This window comes from Chelon labrosus, assembly GCF_963514085.1.
Source record: "Chelon labrosus genome assembly, chromosome: 3".
Lineage (NCBI taxonomy): Eukaryota > Metazoa > Chordata > Actinopteri > Mugiliformes > Mugilidae > Chelon > Chelon labrosus.
The window spans coordinates 32,373,606-32,391,416 of NC_140339.1; the positions used below are offsets into that span (position 1 = coordinate 32,373,606).

Genomic DNA, 17,811 nt, shown 5'->3' on the forward strand with positions numbered 1-17,811 from the left:
TAACATTCTTTTCTCATTCTACAAACATTGTTTATGGGTTTTGTGAACATGGAGCAAACTTGTCAAAAATATTTGCAGTACAATTATGTGACCACATTGGGGCAACAAATGAACCAGACTACAATGGAAGAATTGAGGCAGGAAAATGATGTAGCAACGGTACCTTTGATGTTCTTTCAACCAGCAATGCTGCTTTCACCGTCTTCCTTGCTGCATAAAAATGTATAAGGTTAATATTCAAGTGGAGGGGGAAGAGGAAATAAGACCCACAAACAAAGAATAATGTAGGCCACTATTTTTAGACGTGGAAAGTGTAACGAATAGTGAGTCACAATTAGAGCGGAAGTCAGTTGGGGTTGACTTCAAAATAAGAGACACATTATGGCGTCTGTTAAAAATGACAAACCAAAGCGACAAACCAAACAATAGATAACTCACATGATATATGTTTAAAGCCGCACATTGAAAATGAGACATTAAAAATGAAAGGCATCATGGTGGATGCAGGAGCGATGTCCCACATTGTCAGTGACATCAACAAGTTTAAAAGCTTTGACAGCTCATTCCAACCAAAAGCCCATTCTGTGGAGTTGGCTGTAGGGACTGCTGTGCAGCGGAGTGGCACAGCAGAGGGGAACAGCGATGGTATGTCTGCTGGACAACACTGGACATGCCCTCATACCATCTAAACATTTTCTCGGTGGCAAGAGCTGCAAGTGAAGGAGCGACAGTCACTTTCAGGAGGGGGGACAGTTGCATGGTCACCAGGATGGTAACAGGTTTGACATCCATGAGAGTGGAAATTTGTATTACTTGCCAACTGTTGAAGAAAATTATGATAAATGCAAAGGGTGTCATGTTATACAAACTTGGCATGAAATATAAGGTCACTGTAACTATGAAGATGTGCAAAAGTTACAAGCTGTAGTAAAAAGGCATGGAGATAAAAGGGAATACAGCTAAGCCATCACAGTTATGTGAAGTGTGTACACAGGGCAAATTCACCCAGACAAGAAATACGGAGCCAGACAGAAAGGCTAAAAAACCCTTGGAACTTGTTCACACTGACTTAGCCGGCCCCATGAAAACAGTGAGCATAGAAGGACACAAGTATGCACAGACTTTCACAAACGACTACTCAGGCACTATGTTTGTTTACTTCCTAAAGTGCAAAAGTGATGCGCTGCAAGCCACAGAAAGGTTCATAGCATGGTGAAGTCAAGCGTATTCGTTCAGACAACGGTTTACAAGTCGTGACTTCCAAGCATTGTTAACTGAGAATAAGATTAAGCATGAGACATCAGCACCCACCTTATTCGCCACACCAAAACGGAACAGCAGAGAGAAGTTGGCGAACACTCTATGGCAGAGGTCTTCAACAGGGGGTCCGCGACCCCTAGGGGGTCCGCGGAGGTACTGCAGGGGGGTCGCGAAAATGTTTTGATTGATTAGACATTTTTTTATATTCACCTCAGTTTGAGGTATGTTTATAAATGGCAGTGGCACGGCCACCCATACCACTGTACCTTGCATGTTCAAAATAAAAACATGAATATATTAACCTGTTTGTTATTTTAATATCTTAGTATTGAATGCAGAACAACAAGGTACATTTCTACAAGGCACTATAGGACCGGTTTAATATAAAACACAATTTTATACAATATATATATATAAGTAGGGGGTCCCCGCTCCATCTCTCCATCAGATTGGGGGTCCTTGGCCTGGAAAACGTTGAAGACCCCTGCTCTATGGTATGACTCGATGCTTACTGCTAGAAAGCCAATTACCAAACAAGCTTTGGAATTATGCTATGCAGACAGCAGCTTATGTGAGAAACAGGTGCTTCAGTAGACGCACAAAGAAAATGCCATATGAACTGTTCACAGGTAAAGAACCAAATATAGCCAAGCTACAGAAATTTGGTTCACAGTGTTTTGCTTACAAACAAGAGAAAGGAGAGCTATACTCTAGATGCGAGGAAGGTATTTTTGTTGGCTACAATAAAAACAGCCCTGCTTACCTAGTGTACTATCCAGACTCAGAGAAGGTTCAGCAGAAACATAGGTTGGTAAAGTTCGCAACCAAGATAACCAAAGAAAAAGAAACTCAAACATCCCAGTCATACACAGAATATAACAGAGTTGTACAACCCAGAGCAGATAACAAAGATGAAAATGTGGAAAATGTATTAGACCAGGGTGTCCAAAGTGATGTTTCTGTGACTGAACCTGAAAAGACTGGATGCACACAGCCAGGCAAAGCCACTGAGGCTGTGATCCGAAGGAATCCACCGCGAACTAGGAGAAAACCAGTTCGCCTGCAGGATTTTGAGACTAATGATGTGGAGGATAAACTGCAGACGTGTTGATTCATGTTACAGGGCAGTATGCAACATTCCTCAGACCTACATGGACGCCATAGAGTCAGCCAAGTCAAGGCACTGGAAAACTGCCATGGATGAAGAAGTGCAATCACTGGAGGAGAACGAGACTTTCAGCCTCACCAAATTGCCACCAGGCAAACAGACAGTGGGGGGACGATGGGTCTATGCACTCAAAAGTGACACTGATGGATCAGACAAATACAAGGCGAGATTTGTAGCAAAAAGCTACAGCCAAAAACCAGGAACCGACTATGAGGAAACATTCTCACCTACAGCTGATATGTCGAGTGTGAGAGTGGTCTTGCAAAAGGCAGCACAAGAAAATCTGGTGTTACATCAAATGGACGTTAAGACAGAATATTTGCATGCACCCATTGATCGTGAAATCTATATTGAACAACCAGAAGGTTATGAGAAAAGGTCAGAAAAAGGTGAAATAACTGTATGGAAGTTGCAAAAGTCAGTTTATGTCTTAAAGCAATCAGGTCGCAACTGGAATGCAATGTTACATGCATATTTGAGTGAAAATGGTTTTGTACAGAATCCTGCAGATCACTGTGTGTACACAAAAGAAAACCACAATGAAAAAGTCATATTAATCACATGGGTTGATGATCTAATCTTAGCAGCCAGTAACAACAGTATACTAAAAAGTGTAAAACGCATGCTTACTGAGAGGTTCCAAATGAAAGATTTAGGAAAACTGAAACATTTTCTGGGGATAGATTTTGACCAAGCAGAAGGTCAGGTCAAAATGTCACAGAAGAGACATGTAAATAAAATACTACAGAGATTTGAAATGCAAGATTGCAGAGCCGGAGAAACCATGCGAGCCAAAACTTGAGTACACAGAAGATGCTGAAAAGATGAAAGATCAAAGAAAGTACAGAGAAGCAGTGGGAAGTTTACTTATCCACATGTACTCGACATAAATTTTGTGGTCAGTAAGCTATCTCAGCATTTTGCTGAACCAACAGTGGAACACTGGAACACAATAAAACGTGTTCAGATATCTTAAAGGTACAGCAGAAGAGGAGTTATGTTTCAAAAGAAATAACACTGAGAAACTAGGATTAAGAGTGTACAGTGATACTGACTGGGCATCAGATGTAACTGACAGACGTAGCACAACAGGGTATTGTGTTAGTTTAAGTGAAGGAAGCTCTTCGATTTCATGGAAAACAAGGAAACAACCCACAGTAGCATTATCTACCTGTGAGGTAGAATACATGGCCTAAGCATCAGCCATACAGGAATGCAATTACTTTGAACAGCTACTTCAAGGTATCGACAGCTACCAGTACGCACAAATAAAGGTGTACGAAGACAACCAAGGTACTATAGCATTAGCCAGAAACCCAGTAAACAGGCAAAGGTGTAAGCACATCGATATTAAGTACCATTTCATAAGGGAGGCAGTAAATATCGAGAAAGTAATCTTGGAGTACTGTCCTACTGAGCAAATGGTGTAATGACAAAGCCAGCTACAAAGCTAAAACTGAAGAAGTTTGCTCAAGACATGTTTGGCACTCATAATTATAAACAAGACATATGAACAAATAAAACAGACAGAATGGAGGTAACGAAACAGAAAATAAGAAACAAATAAAATAACAAGACATCGGCAGGTAGGTAGGCGATTCAATAAATAACAACATACATTCGGATGTGAGGGGCAGTCCATTATTCAGGTAGTGTGTATGGCCTTAATGTAGTACACATCAATACAAAACAATAAAGAATATCTATACATGGTTTAGCTGTTCTCTCTTGATATATATTTACCAAAACTATCCCACTGTTCGTTTGTCATGTCATTTTCACTATTTAATCTCCCCAACATTTTCTCACATGCAAGTTTCCATCATCTGAGTTCTCCACATATTCAGCTTGGGAACTTGAGGCTCTTTCCAACACGTTAAAATTGCCCGTGCACAAGTCATTAGGCCACTTTTTAAGATTCCAAAAATATGTTTATTTAGGTGTGATACCATAGTTCTGTCTCCAAGGAGACATAGTCTCTTGGTGACCTGGGAAATTCACAATTTAGCCATTTGCCCATATAATCTATTATATTCTCCCACAGGGGGAAGATCTTAGAACATTCCCATAATGCATGTATAAATGTGCCACTTTTTTCCCCACACTTCCATCATAGGTCATTGTTTAGTAAACCCATTCTATTGAGTCTTGATGGGGTAAAATAATATCTGTGAATTATTTTATACTGAATAAATTTGCCTCTGGCTTCTCTTATGTATTTTTCAGTGTTGGATAGAATCCCCTCCCATGTTTTTTATCCTGCGTGCAAGACAAATCCTTCTCCCATATCTGCTTGAGATTACTACAACCATTACTGTTTGTCCAAGGACACATTTCATACCATTTTGATGCTTTATGATGCATATAGGTAGCTGTAAATAACAATCAACTGGACCCTTATCCTGACCAGTGGGAACAACCTCTTTAATACAGTGTCTAATTTGTAAATATTTCCAAAAGTGGCCTCCACCCTCTAAGTGAAAAATTTCCTTAAATCTGGTATATGGAAGGAAATTACCATTTTCAAATAAATCATCTATTATTCTAATATCTTTTCTTAACCACCACAATAGTCTGTCTGTCTATCTTTATTTTTGGATTATGCCATATGGGTGCATATTTTTGAGTATACTGAGAAATTTTACATCTCTTATGTACCTCTTGCCAAACAGTTTTCGAATGTTCTAGAATAGGGTTGATCATTTTATTTTTCTCATGTTTGACTATTTGTGCAAGAACCTCAACGGGTTTAAAGGGGGAGGTGAGTTCCCGCTCAATCAGGACCCAGTCCAGACCGGCTTCATCCCAGTGTTTTGTAAGCTTGGACATCTCAAAGGCAACACTATAATATTTTATGCTCGGTAATGACAAACCCCCTCTCTTCTTTGACTCACATAATTTATCTATACGAATTCGAGTTTTTTTCCCATCCCAAAGGAATTGTTTTATCATTTTGTCATATCTTACTAACTGTTGTTTTGAAATGCATGTGGGTATCATCCCAATTTATTTGTGGTGCTACAACCATTTTCATTGTATTTACTTTACCCCATAAAGTCAGACGTAGCTTACAGTTGCCCAAATTAACTTGGATTTTATCTAATACTTTTTCCATGTTAGTTGTCATAATTTCCCGAATGTCTAGATCTAATTCTATACCCAGATATTTCATCCCTTTTGGTAACCACTTGAAATTAAAGGCAGATAGCTGACTGGATGAACATGTTTGAGACACTGGCATGTCTTCTGATTTGTGCCAATTAATACAATAACCAGAGACTTTAGAATATGCTTCTATAATTTCTAGTAAAACTGACACCGAACTGGTTGGATCCCGAGTCAATACCAAAATATTGTCAGCATAAAGAAATAATTTGTGTTCCTTGCCGCCTCCAATGACTCCCTTAATTCTTGACTCTGCTCTAATCAATGCAGCTAATGGTTCTAAGAAAATTGTGAACAATAGTGGGCTTAGGCTGCACCCCTGTCTAGTAGACCTGCTTATACTGAAAAACTGAGATATTATTCCATTAGTAAAGATAGCAGCTTTTGGGTTTGAGTATAAGACTCTTGTCCATCTGCAAAAACTATCTCCAAACCCAAATTTTGAGACAGTTGGAAATAGAAAAGCCCATTCCACCCTATCGAAAGCTTTCTGCGCATCAAGTGATATGGCTGAAACAGGGTGGGGGTTCGTTCTATTCATCCAAATTAAGTGCAACAATCTCCTCATATTATCGGCTGATGATCTATGTTTTATAAATCCCACTTGATCTTTGTGAATAATTTTAGGTAAAACCTGATCTAATCTTATTGCTAGTGTCTTGGATAATATTTTGCAGTCAAGATTTATTAGGCTTATGGGTCTATAGTTAGCTGGGTCCGTTGAATCCTTATCTTTTTTAGGTATTAATGATATAATGGCCTCATTAAAACTTTCTGGGAGTGAACCATATTGAAACGCTTCTTGAAAAACCTCTGTGAGAAATGGACAAAGAATATCAGCATATTTCTTATAGTACTCCACCAGGAAGCCATCTACACCAGGTGACTTCCTGGTTTTCATACCCTTAATTGAAGTTCTAACTTCAGCTTCTGTTATGGGAGTATTCAAACTATCCTCTTCCTCTGAGGAGAGTTGTGGTAGCTCCACCTTTTGGAAAAAGGAGTTCAAGTCTTCATCACTAGCCGAACATGTAGACGTATACAAGTCTTCAAAAACATTTATTCTTGAACAGGAGCCAACAACTGTACACAGCGCCACTGTTTATTTCCAAAACTCGTTAATGTTGACAACTAACGTTAGCTGGCGCTTAATCGTCTTTACTTGTAATAGCAAGCAGCCTGGTTGGCAAACTTTAGCATACAAACATCGGCAACTGACAAACTGCATGCTGTCTGGACTACGACAACGTTAATGTTAATTGGATGCAGTTATACACAGTGTTGCGCATGTTACTTTTAAAAAATAATTAATTATAGTTATTAGTTATTTTTCCCAAAAAGTAACTTAGTTAGTAACTGAATTACTCCACTATAAAAGTAACTAGTCACTTCTTTCTGATTTGTACAAGTGTACAAAATTATCTATTATATTATATCCATTCGCACCTGGGCGCCTGAAAGACTGGCAGCAGGTCACCAGTAGCTCCGTGATTTAAGTTATATCTTGTGTGTTTTTGTGGGAGTTTACATCCCTCCCTCAGCGGACAAGGCAGCAGCGAGTGACACCATCCATGCCACTGTTGCCAGGCAACAGTCCAAACACCCGGAGGCCCTCGTTGTCATTTCTGGGGATTTTAACCACATCACCTTGGACACTGTTTTACCCACTTTCCACCAGTTTGTTCATTGTGCGACCCGGGAAAATAGAACTCTGGATCTACTGTATGCTAATTCAAAGGATGCATACAGTGCCACTGCCCTGCCCCCACTGGGACGGTCTGATCACAACTTGGTGTTGTTAACACCTGAGTATGTCCCTGCAGCGAAGAGACAGCCTGTCTCCACGAGGACAGTTAGGAGGTGGAGTGAGGAGGCTTGCGACGCTCTGCAGGACTGCTTTGATACCACCAACTGGGATGTGCTCTGCCAGCCCCACGGGAATGACACAGACAGCATGACTGACTGCATCACGGACTATATAAACTTCTGTGAGGATACAGTAATCCCTACAAGGACTGTCCACTGTTATCCAAACAACAAGCCCTGGATCAACAGCCAGCTGAAGGATCTGCTGAACAAGAAGAAGCAGGCCTTCAGTTCTGGAGATAAGGATGAGTTAAAGAGGATACAGTGGCAACTCAAGGGCCAGCTGAAGGAGTGTAGGAGGAAGCTGGAGGCCAAGCTCCAGCAGAACAACACCCGGGACGTGTGGAGGGGCATGAAGTTGATCACTGGCTTCAATATCAAAGCCAAGCAACAGGACGGCGGCCCAGACAGAGCCAACGAGCTGAATGTCTTCTTCAATAAATTCAGTGCTGGACCCCCTGCTGGCCCTCCACCCCCGACCACTCCAGTCTTTACACCTCCCCAGACGGCCAATCAACAACTCACCACCGACTCCTTCCTGCCTATCACCTCTGCTCTCCCCCCTACTCCCACCCCCACCGAGAAGACTGTGACTGTGATGCCTGGCCAGGTGAGAAGACAGCTGGAAAGAGTCAAGCAAGGCAAGACAGCAGGCCCGGATCGTGTCAACCCCCGGGTCCTGAGGACTTGCGCTTCACAGCTGTCTGGCATCCTGCACTTCATCTTCAACCTGAGTCTGAAGCTGGAAAGGATACCGGTGCTGTGGAAAACATCCTGCGTAGTGCCGGTGCCCAAGAAGCCCATCCCATCTGGCCTCAACGACTTCAGACTGGTTGCACTGATGTCACATGTCATGAAAGTCCTGGAGAGACTCGTCCTGGCTCAGCTCAGACTCCTGGTGACCCCTGTCTTGGACCCTCTTCAGTTTGCGTATCAGCCTCATGTTGGTGTGGATGATACTGTAATCTACCTGCTGCACCATGCTCACTCTCACCTGGATGGTGGGAAGGGCTCTGTGAGGATCATGTTCTTTGATTTCTACAGTGCTTTTAACACCATTCAGCCCTTTCTGATGAGTGAGAAGCTTCTCAGGATGGGTATCAGCTCCTCCATTGTCTCCTGGATTACTGATTACTTGTCCGACAGGCCACAGTTTGTGCGGCTAGGGGGCTCCCTGTCTGATACTGTTGTCAGTAATGTGGGGGCACCACAGGGGACTGTCCTGTCTCCATTTCTGTTCACCCTTTACACCTCTGATTTCCAGTACAGCTCTGGGTCCTGCCACCTGCAGAAGTTCTCTGATGACTCTGCAGTGGTTGGGTGTATTAGTGATGGACAGGAGGAGGAGTACAGGACACTGATCGGAGACTTTGTGGAGTGGTCCCAGGCAAACCACCTACTCCTGAATGTGGACAAGACCAAGGAGCTGGTCATTGACTTCAGGAGGAAGAGGACACCAGCAGTGCCCATCACCATCCAGGGCCTGGATGTGGAAGTAGTGGACCAATATAAGTACCTGGGCGTCCACATGAACAGCAGACTGGACTGGAGGGACAACAGTAATGCTGTGTACAAGAAGGGACTGAGTAGACTCTACTTCCTGAGGAAGCTTAGGTCTTTTAACGTGTGCAGCAAGTTGCTGGAGATGTTCTACCAGACTGTTGTTGCGAGTGCCCTGTACTTTGCTGTGGTTTTTTGGGGGAGCAGCACCAGCAAAAAGGACATAAGTAGGATCGACAAAATGATCCGAAAGGCTGGTCATGTCATTGGCAGTGAGTTGGAGACGTTTGTCTCAGTGAGGGACAGGAGGACACTGGACAAACTGCTCTCCATCATGGACAATCCGTCACATCCACTACACCAGACTATAGAGGGACAGCGGAGCTCATTCTCAAACAGACTGATCCAGCTCCGCTCCCACACTGAACGCTACAGGACTACTTTCATACCATTCTCAGTCGAGCTCTACAACAACTCACCTTTCTGTGACAGATAACTCCAGGTTAGTCATGGTAATGGACACTATTGCACCTTACTATCATCCCTGTGTATATATATTCTTCTATCTCTATTTCTTGTAAATTTATATATACTAATATGCTAATTTGTACATTTTGCTTATACTATTTCATTTTATTTTATTTTATCTTATTTAATCTTTCTTTCATCCGTGGTTCTTAAGAGTATTACTGCTACTGTGACCAAGCAATTTCCCTTGTGGATGAATAAAGTTTATCTAAGTCCAAGTCTATCCACAACAAATATTATAAAAATTGTAAAACTATTATTATTATTATTATTTTATTTATTTTTTATTTCAAGTAGCATGTATGTTTAGGAAGTAGGCTACAATACAATACAAAAGTGCATTTCTTTTCTTCTTTTCGGGGGTCTGTCGAGGTCAGGCGGCGGGGGATTTTCTCCTCTCTACGTTTCTGTAGCTCTGCGTTTTCCTTTTCATGGTTTTTCATATGCTTTTACAAAATTGTTGTGTTACCACTATATCTTACAGCCTTCTTACAAATAGTACAACTGGCTATCGTTTCATTTTCGGCCTGAAAACATAACAAAACAGCGCTCCTCTTTTTCTGCGCCATTCTTCTCCTCAGTCTCTGTGCTGTGTGTGTATGCGCTGCCGCTCGCCTGGCTGGTAGCGGTGGGCGGAACTTGGATACATGGCGCCGCTGAGTCACGTGACGGTACAATGAACACACGAGAGGGGGAGGAGGACAGCAGCAGCATTTTAGACAAACACAGTCAAGGTCGCCTCTTTAATGAAACGAGAGAGACTGAAACTTAAGTATCCATCCCATTACATTGGTATCGATCGACATCGATACCAAAGTTGTCGATATTACGATAGATCCGCCCACCACTAGTTTCTGATCGTTGAAGCGTTTGGACGCAAGAGCTATAAAGGACAGATTGATGTTTTATTCATCGTGGGGATCAGCGCGATGTCATCAAACGCACGAATTTCAACTGTCTGGGTTCATTCCAACCAAAAGATGACGATGAAACACGGCTTTAATTTTGGAAACATTTACCGGAAACGGCGTGGTTTGCTCTACCTTGACTAGTGTTTTGGCAGCCACTGCAGGGAACACAATGCTACAGGAGCTCTCGGTTTGCTCGATGTGTCTGAGCTGAACACAGATGCCGGAGCTTGTGGGGTTTCCATGGATGTCGAGCCAACAGAGTGAATTGTGTTCGAGATAATAGCAGAGGTCCCCGCAGGACCATGAAACTGCCGGAGCGGCTGCTGCTCGTGCTCCTGTGGTTCCGCTCTGCTCCTCTCTGTACAGGTGAGACAACAATGCGTCTATTCTGATGTAGCGTTTCGACGGAGATCACATTAAACATCTGTGTACATGGCTTCACAGTTCATCCTCATGGACACATGTAGCAGCGAAGTGATGCAACATATCCAATAAAATTCAATGAACAGGTTTAATGTCTCATGGTTTTTTTTTTGTTTATCCTGTAACATAATCTAATGAACACACTTGTATTATCAGGAATCGACTGAGTTACAGTGTCAAAGTGTTACAGGGTGCTTTCGTTGTTGCGACCGGATGGAGGAGAAGGTGATGCTATCGCTGTGCAGAAACCTGCGGGGTATTGATCTGTGGTGGGTAAATGATCAGGGTTAGTGTGGAAACATGGATGCTCATTCAGAAATGTGTTGATGCTATCTGCATTACATCACTGTTGCTCTGCAGCCAGTCAATCCCTCTCTCCCACCTTCCTTCTCCTCCTTTGATATCACACCCTGTGCTTTATTGGCATTCAAAGAGACAAAGAAACGCACACTGCTTCGGGATTGTGTAGGTGTGTGTATTTTCATGTTTTGGGAGCATGCTAATACTCTGGGGGCCATGCTGTCTCTGTGGGGGTATTTTTTCTGGGCCTCACAACTGTTTGAGGGCTAAACCCCAGTAAGACTTGGTTTTTGCGTAAAGGCTAGAAACTGAACTGAACTTTTCTCTTCTGGCAGTGAGCATAAATACAGAAACGTCATTGAAATGTCTGAGTGACAAATGCCTACAGTACACAGTCCCTCACCTCCCTTCTTCTTTCAGTGTTTTCCGACCTCCTGAGCTCTGACAAACAACCACTGCTGGCTGATGTAAAATGCATTGTGTCCACCAGCGCAGGAATGTCACCACAGGAAGCAGATCTAAGACTGGTGTACTGCATAATACAGAGGTTGATCTGTCTCTGATGTGGTAACTCTTTTAGCAAGGGCTTAAATGTAACAGCTGTTCATTAATTTATTTATATGTAAAGGCCCTCACTATACTTTAATGTCCTATGGAGGGCATTCTCTGTATGTCCAATAGTGTGCTCATTTTCATATATATACAACTACCTTTGATTAACAACCTTTTACAAAAACAGGCTATCCACCCAGAATGTCTCAATGACACATCAGCATAAGATCAACACTAGTAACAATATGGCTCCTTTATTTTAATGAAAGGTAAGGGGCTAGGGGATGCATTATGTTAATCAAGAGTCCTTTCAAAGATAGAAACACAAGTGTGTGTGTTTATCCCCACTGTGGGATAAATCGGAGGATTACATTTTGTTTTAGAAAAAAAAAATGATAGAAGGGCTTAATGCTGTGACTCAGTCTTATTTACAGACTTAGCTGGCTACAAGTACTTGTGTTTCATTCATTCATTCATTCATTCATTCATCTTCTGTAACCGCTTGTTGCTGTTAAGGGTCGCAGGGTCTGCTGGAGCCTATCCCAGCTGTCTTCGGCCGAGAGGCTGGGTACACCCTGGACAGGTCACCAGTCTATCGCAGGGCTAACACAGAGAGACAGACAACCATTCACACTCACACCTACGGCCAATTTAGAATCACCAATTAACTTAATGAGTATGTCTTTGGACGGTAGGAGGAAGCCGGAGTACCCGGAGAGAACCCACGCAGACACAGGGAGAACTTGCAAACTCCACACAGAAAGGCCCAGCCGGCCCATGGATTCGAACTACTTGCGTTTCTTAAATGCAAATTATTTTACACCTCTATATGCTACATTTCATTGGTAAATGCCATAGCTGACAGCTATATCCAAAAAAGGTTCAAAAAAGGCAACTGGACTTTTTTGAGAAGACGTTTCACCACTCATCTGAGTAGCTTCTTCAGTTCTAGGGGACTGGTGGGAAGTCTGAGGTTTAAATAGGAACTCCTCCTGAAACTTGCTTGTTATGTTAACAACCAGAAACTGGTTCAGCTAATTTCCATTAACGATTGGGTACTTACCTGTTGTTGAGGGGGGACTGTTTTTGCCCCTGTCCTCTTCCCTATGAATGGTGCTCTAACCACTCTGGTCCGTCAGAGTGGTTAGAGCACTGCACCAAACAGCAGCATTTGTGTAGCTCTACTTTTTGCCAAGCTGGACATGACCAGGTAGCTGATATCTATCACTAAGCTTTAAAGGATTTCTCCCCGGCATTGCTTCGTTCCGTTTCAGGCTTTCTTCATCAGTCGGTGAAGTGAGACTCCCTGCTGTGGGTCAGCGCTTGATAATAATTGCTGAACAGTTAAGCTAATGTTCAGTCTCTGTGGTTCTGGTTATTTAAGCGGCTTGTTAGACGGTGTCTTGCATTGGTTTTATTACAACTGTGAGATTAAGCAGTAATGAGATGATTGAACACTGGATGTGGTGCCTCCATTCTCTTCATATCAGCATAAGACTGTAACAATATCCTTCCCATCTCCTTTTAAAATTAGAATCTTGATTAAACGTCTTTACTGATTAGAAAAATGAAAACAACAGGTCTCAGTGTCTGCACTCCACAGAGGTCTGCTGCTCTTTGCCACAACACTGTACACTATATTGCCAAAAGTATTCACTCACCCATCCAAATAATTGAATTCACGTGTTCCAATCATGTCCATGGCCACAGGTGTATAAAATCAAGCACCTAGGAATGCAGTCTGCTTCTACAAACATTTGTGAAAGAATGGGCTACTCTCAGGAGCTCAGTGAATTCCAGCGTTGTACTGTGATAGGATGCCACCTGTGCAACAAGTCCAGTCGTGAAACCTTGTGGAAAGCCTTCCCAGAAGAGTTGAAGCTGTTATAGCTGCAAAGGGTGGGCCGACTCCATATTACACCGTATAATCACCGTAGAATCAGATGTCACTTAAATTCATATGCGTGTAAAGGCAGATGAGTGTATACTTTTGGCAATATAGTGTATGTAGTTCCCTAGAGCAATTACGTTATGGCATTAGGAGAAGGTGTTACCTTGGCTGCAACTTCTGTTTTAGACTCGGTGTGAGCTCCCCCAATGGCACTGAGATCAGTGCATGGTTTCCTTGTATTTGTACTTGTCACTTATAAAAATCATCCAGGGTAAAATGTTCTACAGAGAGCTACATCCTGCAGTGTATTAAAACTAGGATGCCTGTCAAGTTTTACGAGTACTGACCTTATGTGTACTGCTCCCATTCCCTTGCATCTCTTTGTTACCCAGCAGGCTGCAGTGAGCAGGTAGAGGTCCATACAGAGCAAAGGGGGGTGATCTACAGCCCTTCCTGGCCTTTAAACTACCCATCGGGAGTCAACTGCAGCTGGCATATCCTAGGAGGTCAAGGAGAGGTTATTACCATCAGGTAGAATCCCTCACATACACAACATACACATTTTTGTCAAGCAAGCACCTAACATGATCCATCTTGCGGTCTAGTTTTCGTAATTTTGACTTGGTGGAGTCAGGAAGATGCACGGGAGACTGGCTCCTGCTGACACCTACATGGGGTGGAGAATCTAGGCTTTGTGGCTCTGTGCTGCCTCCTCCCTTAATCTCCACCAGGGGGCGTGTTTGGCTTTATTTCCACTCTCAGGCCAACAGCTCAGAACAAGCCCAGGGATTCCGCCTCTCCTACATAAGAGGTAAGTGGTTATTAAGTAATTGCTCTGTTTTCCAGTTTTTAACCTAACTGAAAATGTTTGTGATATTGTGTCCACCTCAGAAACATTCAAAAGAAACAAAATATTAGAAAAACTTATATAATGCAGCCTAACACATCATCACCACTACCACTTTTTTTTTGACCAATGTTTTTTATTGTTTTTAAATAGGAACATACAAAACACATTGACACATAAGTATAATCTATTGTTGCCTGAGAAAAGGTGCCCATACCTCTTCAAATTCTTGCACTTTATCCTATAACCTCTGTAGGTCACCTGGGTCAGAGCAGCTGTCAGTCAGATGAGTTCCTGTGTGGGAATGGAAAGTGTCTACCTCGCTTCTGGAAGTGCAACGGTCAGGATGAATGTGGCGATGCCACGGACGAACGCAGCTGCTCCCTCCCTCCCACTGAGGCCCACCCTGGCCTCTGTTCATTTGGCTCCTTGCCGTGCACTGACGCCCAGTCCACTCGCTGTCTACCTGCTGGTCTGCGCTGCAATGGGGTCCGGGACTGCCCTGATGGGACAGATGAACTGGGCTGCCCTGATACCACCTGTGGCAAACGTCTGGGGAACTTCTATGGCTCCTTTGCCTCTCCAGATTTCTTCCATTCCAACCGGAGCACCGAGACTGAACTGAGATGTTCCTGGTTACTGGACACTCAGGACCCCAAGCCCATTGTGTTGCAGCTAGACTTGCAGTTGGGCCCCAGAGACTCGCTGCATGTTTATGATGGCCTGCTTCAACATGCAGAGCATCTCTTACAGGTGTTGTCGTACAATAACAATAGGCACCCAGCATTGCTGGAGTCAAGCCGAGGACAAATGAGTCTTCTGTACATGGCCCAGCATCACAGTCCTGGACATGGCTTCAATGCCACATACCAGGTACTGTTGCTGAGAATAGTATATCTTGTTTATCAGGAAACACTTTAGTCATTGCATATTTCAGTCATATTGTCAGTAAAGCAGAGTACAAGTCATCTTCTCAGTGTCCAGACAATGATGTATTTCTCCTCTACCCTCTCAGGTCAAAGGTTACTGTTTTCCAGGCGAGCGTCCCTGTGGCAGCGATCAGGGCTGCTACTCTGAGCGGCAACGCTGCGACGGATACTGGAACTGCCCATCAGGTCGCGATGAGGAATCCTGTCCAGTGTGCCCAGATGGGGAGTTCCCTTGTGAGGGTGGCACTGGAGTATGTTACCCAGGCTCTGAGCGCTGCAACAACCAAAAGAGATGCCCGGACGGGTCAGACGAAAAGAACTGCTACGACTGCCAACCGGGAAACTTCCACTGTGGGACTAACCTGTGCATCTTTGAGACGTGGCGGTGTGACGGCCAGGAGGACTGCTTAGACGGGAGTGATGAGAGGGACTGCCTGGCAGCAGTGCCCAGAAAAGTGATCACGGCCGCCTTGATTGGCAGTCTGGTCTGCAGTCTCCTGCTGGTCATTGCTCTCGGATGTGCCCTCAAATTGCACTCCCTGAGGAGCAGAGAGTACAGGTGGGGACACAACACCTCATTCTCTCACTAAAGAAATGCCAGGTCTCTTCTATACAGAAGAGAAGAGGGTCTAAAGATGTCTCTTTGCAGCAGTATTGTTGCATCTTGGAGCTCAAATAGTTTTACTTCTCATGTGTTCTCCCCTTTTTCCTTTCTCCCTTGCAGAGCATTTGAGACCCAGATGACTCGCATGGAGGCAGAGTTTGTTCAAAGGGAGGCCCCCCCTTCATATGGTCAATTAATAGCCCAGGGTCTCATCCCTCCAGTGGAGGATTTCCCAGTATACAACCCCACTCAGGTAACACATTTGCCTACAATAGTGCAATCTGGGAACTCTGCAAATCAGAAACAGATTTTATTGTCTCTCTATGTCTGCGATCCAGGCCTCTGTTTTGCAGAACCTGCGACTGGCATTGCACAGACAGATCAGGCGCCACTCGATTCGACGTTCGACCTTCTCCTTTCAGCACCGCCTTGGGCATCTGTGGAGTCACCTGTTCCACGGTGGAAGGCAAGCAAGAGGACATGCCCCACTGCTGGATCCCACCGGAGCCACACAAATCACACTGGGGCTCCACAGCTACCGAACTGTGGGGGAGCAGAGTCCACAGGAAAGGGCCATGTCTGGACTAAGGAATGAGGTTGATGTAGAGAGCTACTGCTGCACAGCCACGGAGGATCAGCAGTCATTTACAGCAGAGAGCCCTGCGTCACCTCCTTCCTTGCAGTCAGTGGACAGTCAAGAGGAGGAGGAACTTTCACCTCTCAGCAATGAAGACAATAGGGCTCAGTGGTCTGAGCCTACCACTCCTTGCCAGTGTGGCTCTTCAGCCCACAGCAGACTTCCTTTCAATGCTCTGGAAGCCTCTGTACTCCCATACCACCGCCGGGCTTCTAAAAAATTAGTTCTGGAGCTTGCAGTTGACCTGAAGGCTGTTTCCTTAAGACGTTATTCTCCCTTGGGGTCCTTGTCCCCTGTCTCACCCTCTATGTTTACCAGTAATTCCCAGACACCATCAATCCAACCTCACCCACGATGCTCAGAGGTGACTTCACCCATGGAGCCCTTGTCTTCTACTGTGAAAGCAGAGGACAGTGATAGCCATTTTACTGTGGACATGCCAAGCAGGGAAATAAGAAGGGATGAGAGGAAGACAGGGAGAAAGAGCAGGTTCAGCAGGACCCTTAGTGATGAGGGAGGAGATTCGGGGTGGGAGACACTATGCTGAAAACTGTAGGAAGGTACTCTCCTCACTGCAATTCCTGCTCAGATAAATTATTCAATGACTTGGCGCCATTGTAGGTGGACGCCTGTTGCTTCAACTCCTGAGTGTGTGTGTCTTTTTGTGTTTCCTTTTTTGTCACTTTTGTGTTTTTTATCTTTTCCTAGTTTGGCATTAATAAAGTATCTATCCATTAAGTGTCCTTTAAATGTGTCCCCACCAGAAACAGAGGTGAGGATGTGTACCTCAGCACTCCACATGGAGGAGCTGCAGTATCAGACTGAGTAAAATCTAATCTTTGAATGCATAATTTTGTGCATCTGCACATTTTATGTTGTCTTTATCCAGTCAAGAGTAATAAAATCAGCATCGGTTTTGCTTATTGTATGACCTGGTGTTATTAGTATCGCATGGCATTTTTAGTATGTGTTGACTGCTTGCCCCCTTGTCAACAATTCATATGAAAAGGTCAAAAGGTACGCTAAGGCAAAATATTTCCTAAATCAATAAGGCACTGTAGTATTCAAGAAACATGACTCAAGATTCGGTGCACTTGGAAACATTTAGGGCAATAGTATTTATGTCAGGGGTATTACATGTGATTGAGTCACAAAAAATAAAACAATGTAGTTTCCAACTGTTTCCAGTCTTCGTATAACACACCCACACCCTAGTCTAACTGGGTGTAG

The 17,811-nt window shown here is 43.7% G+C and overlaps 1 protein-coding gene across 1 annotated transcript; it reads left to right on the forward strand.

Annotated features, from left to right (window-relative positions):
- Positions 1–494: 494 nt before the first annotated feature.
- lrp3 (low density lipoprotein receptor-related protein 3) lies at positions 495–17,599 on the forward strand (the record flags this gene model as incomplete). The annotated part of the gene is made up of 9 exons (XM_084541933.1): positions 495–645; positions 7,417–7,592; positions 7,965–8,069; positions 13,914–14,095; positions 14,170–14,375; positions 14,668–15,284; positions 15,427–15,899; positions 16,065–16,197; positions 16,283–17,599. 9 exons carry the CDS (start codon positions 495–497, stop codon positions 17,126–17,128), a joined length of 2,889 nt encoding a protein of 962 aa, XP_084398059.1. The 3' UTR covers positions 17,129–17,599.
- Between the last annotated feature and the right edge of the window lie 212 nt (positions 17,600–17,811).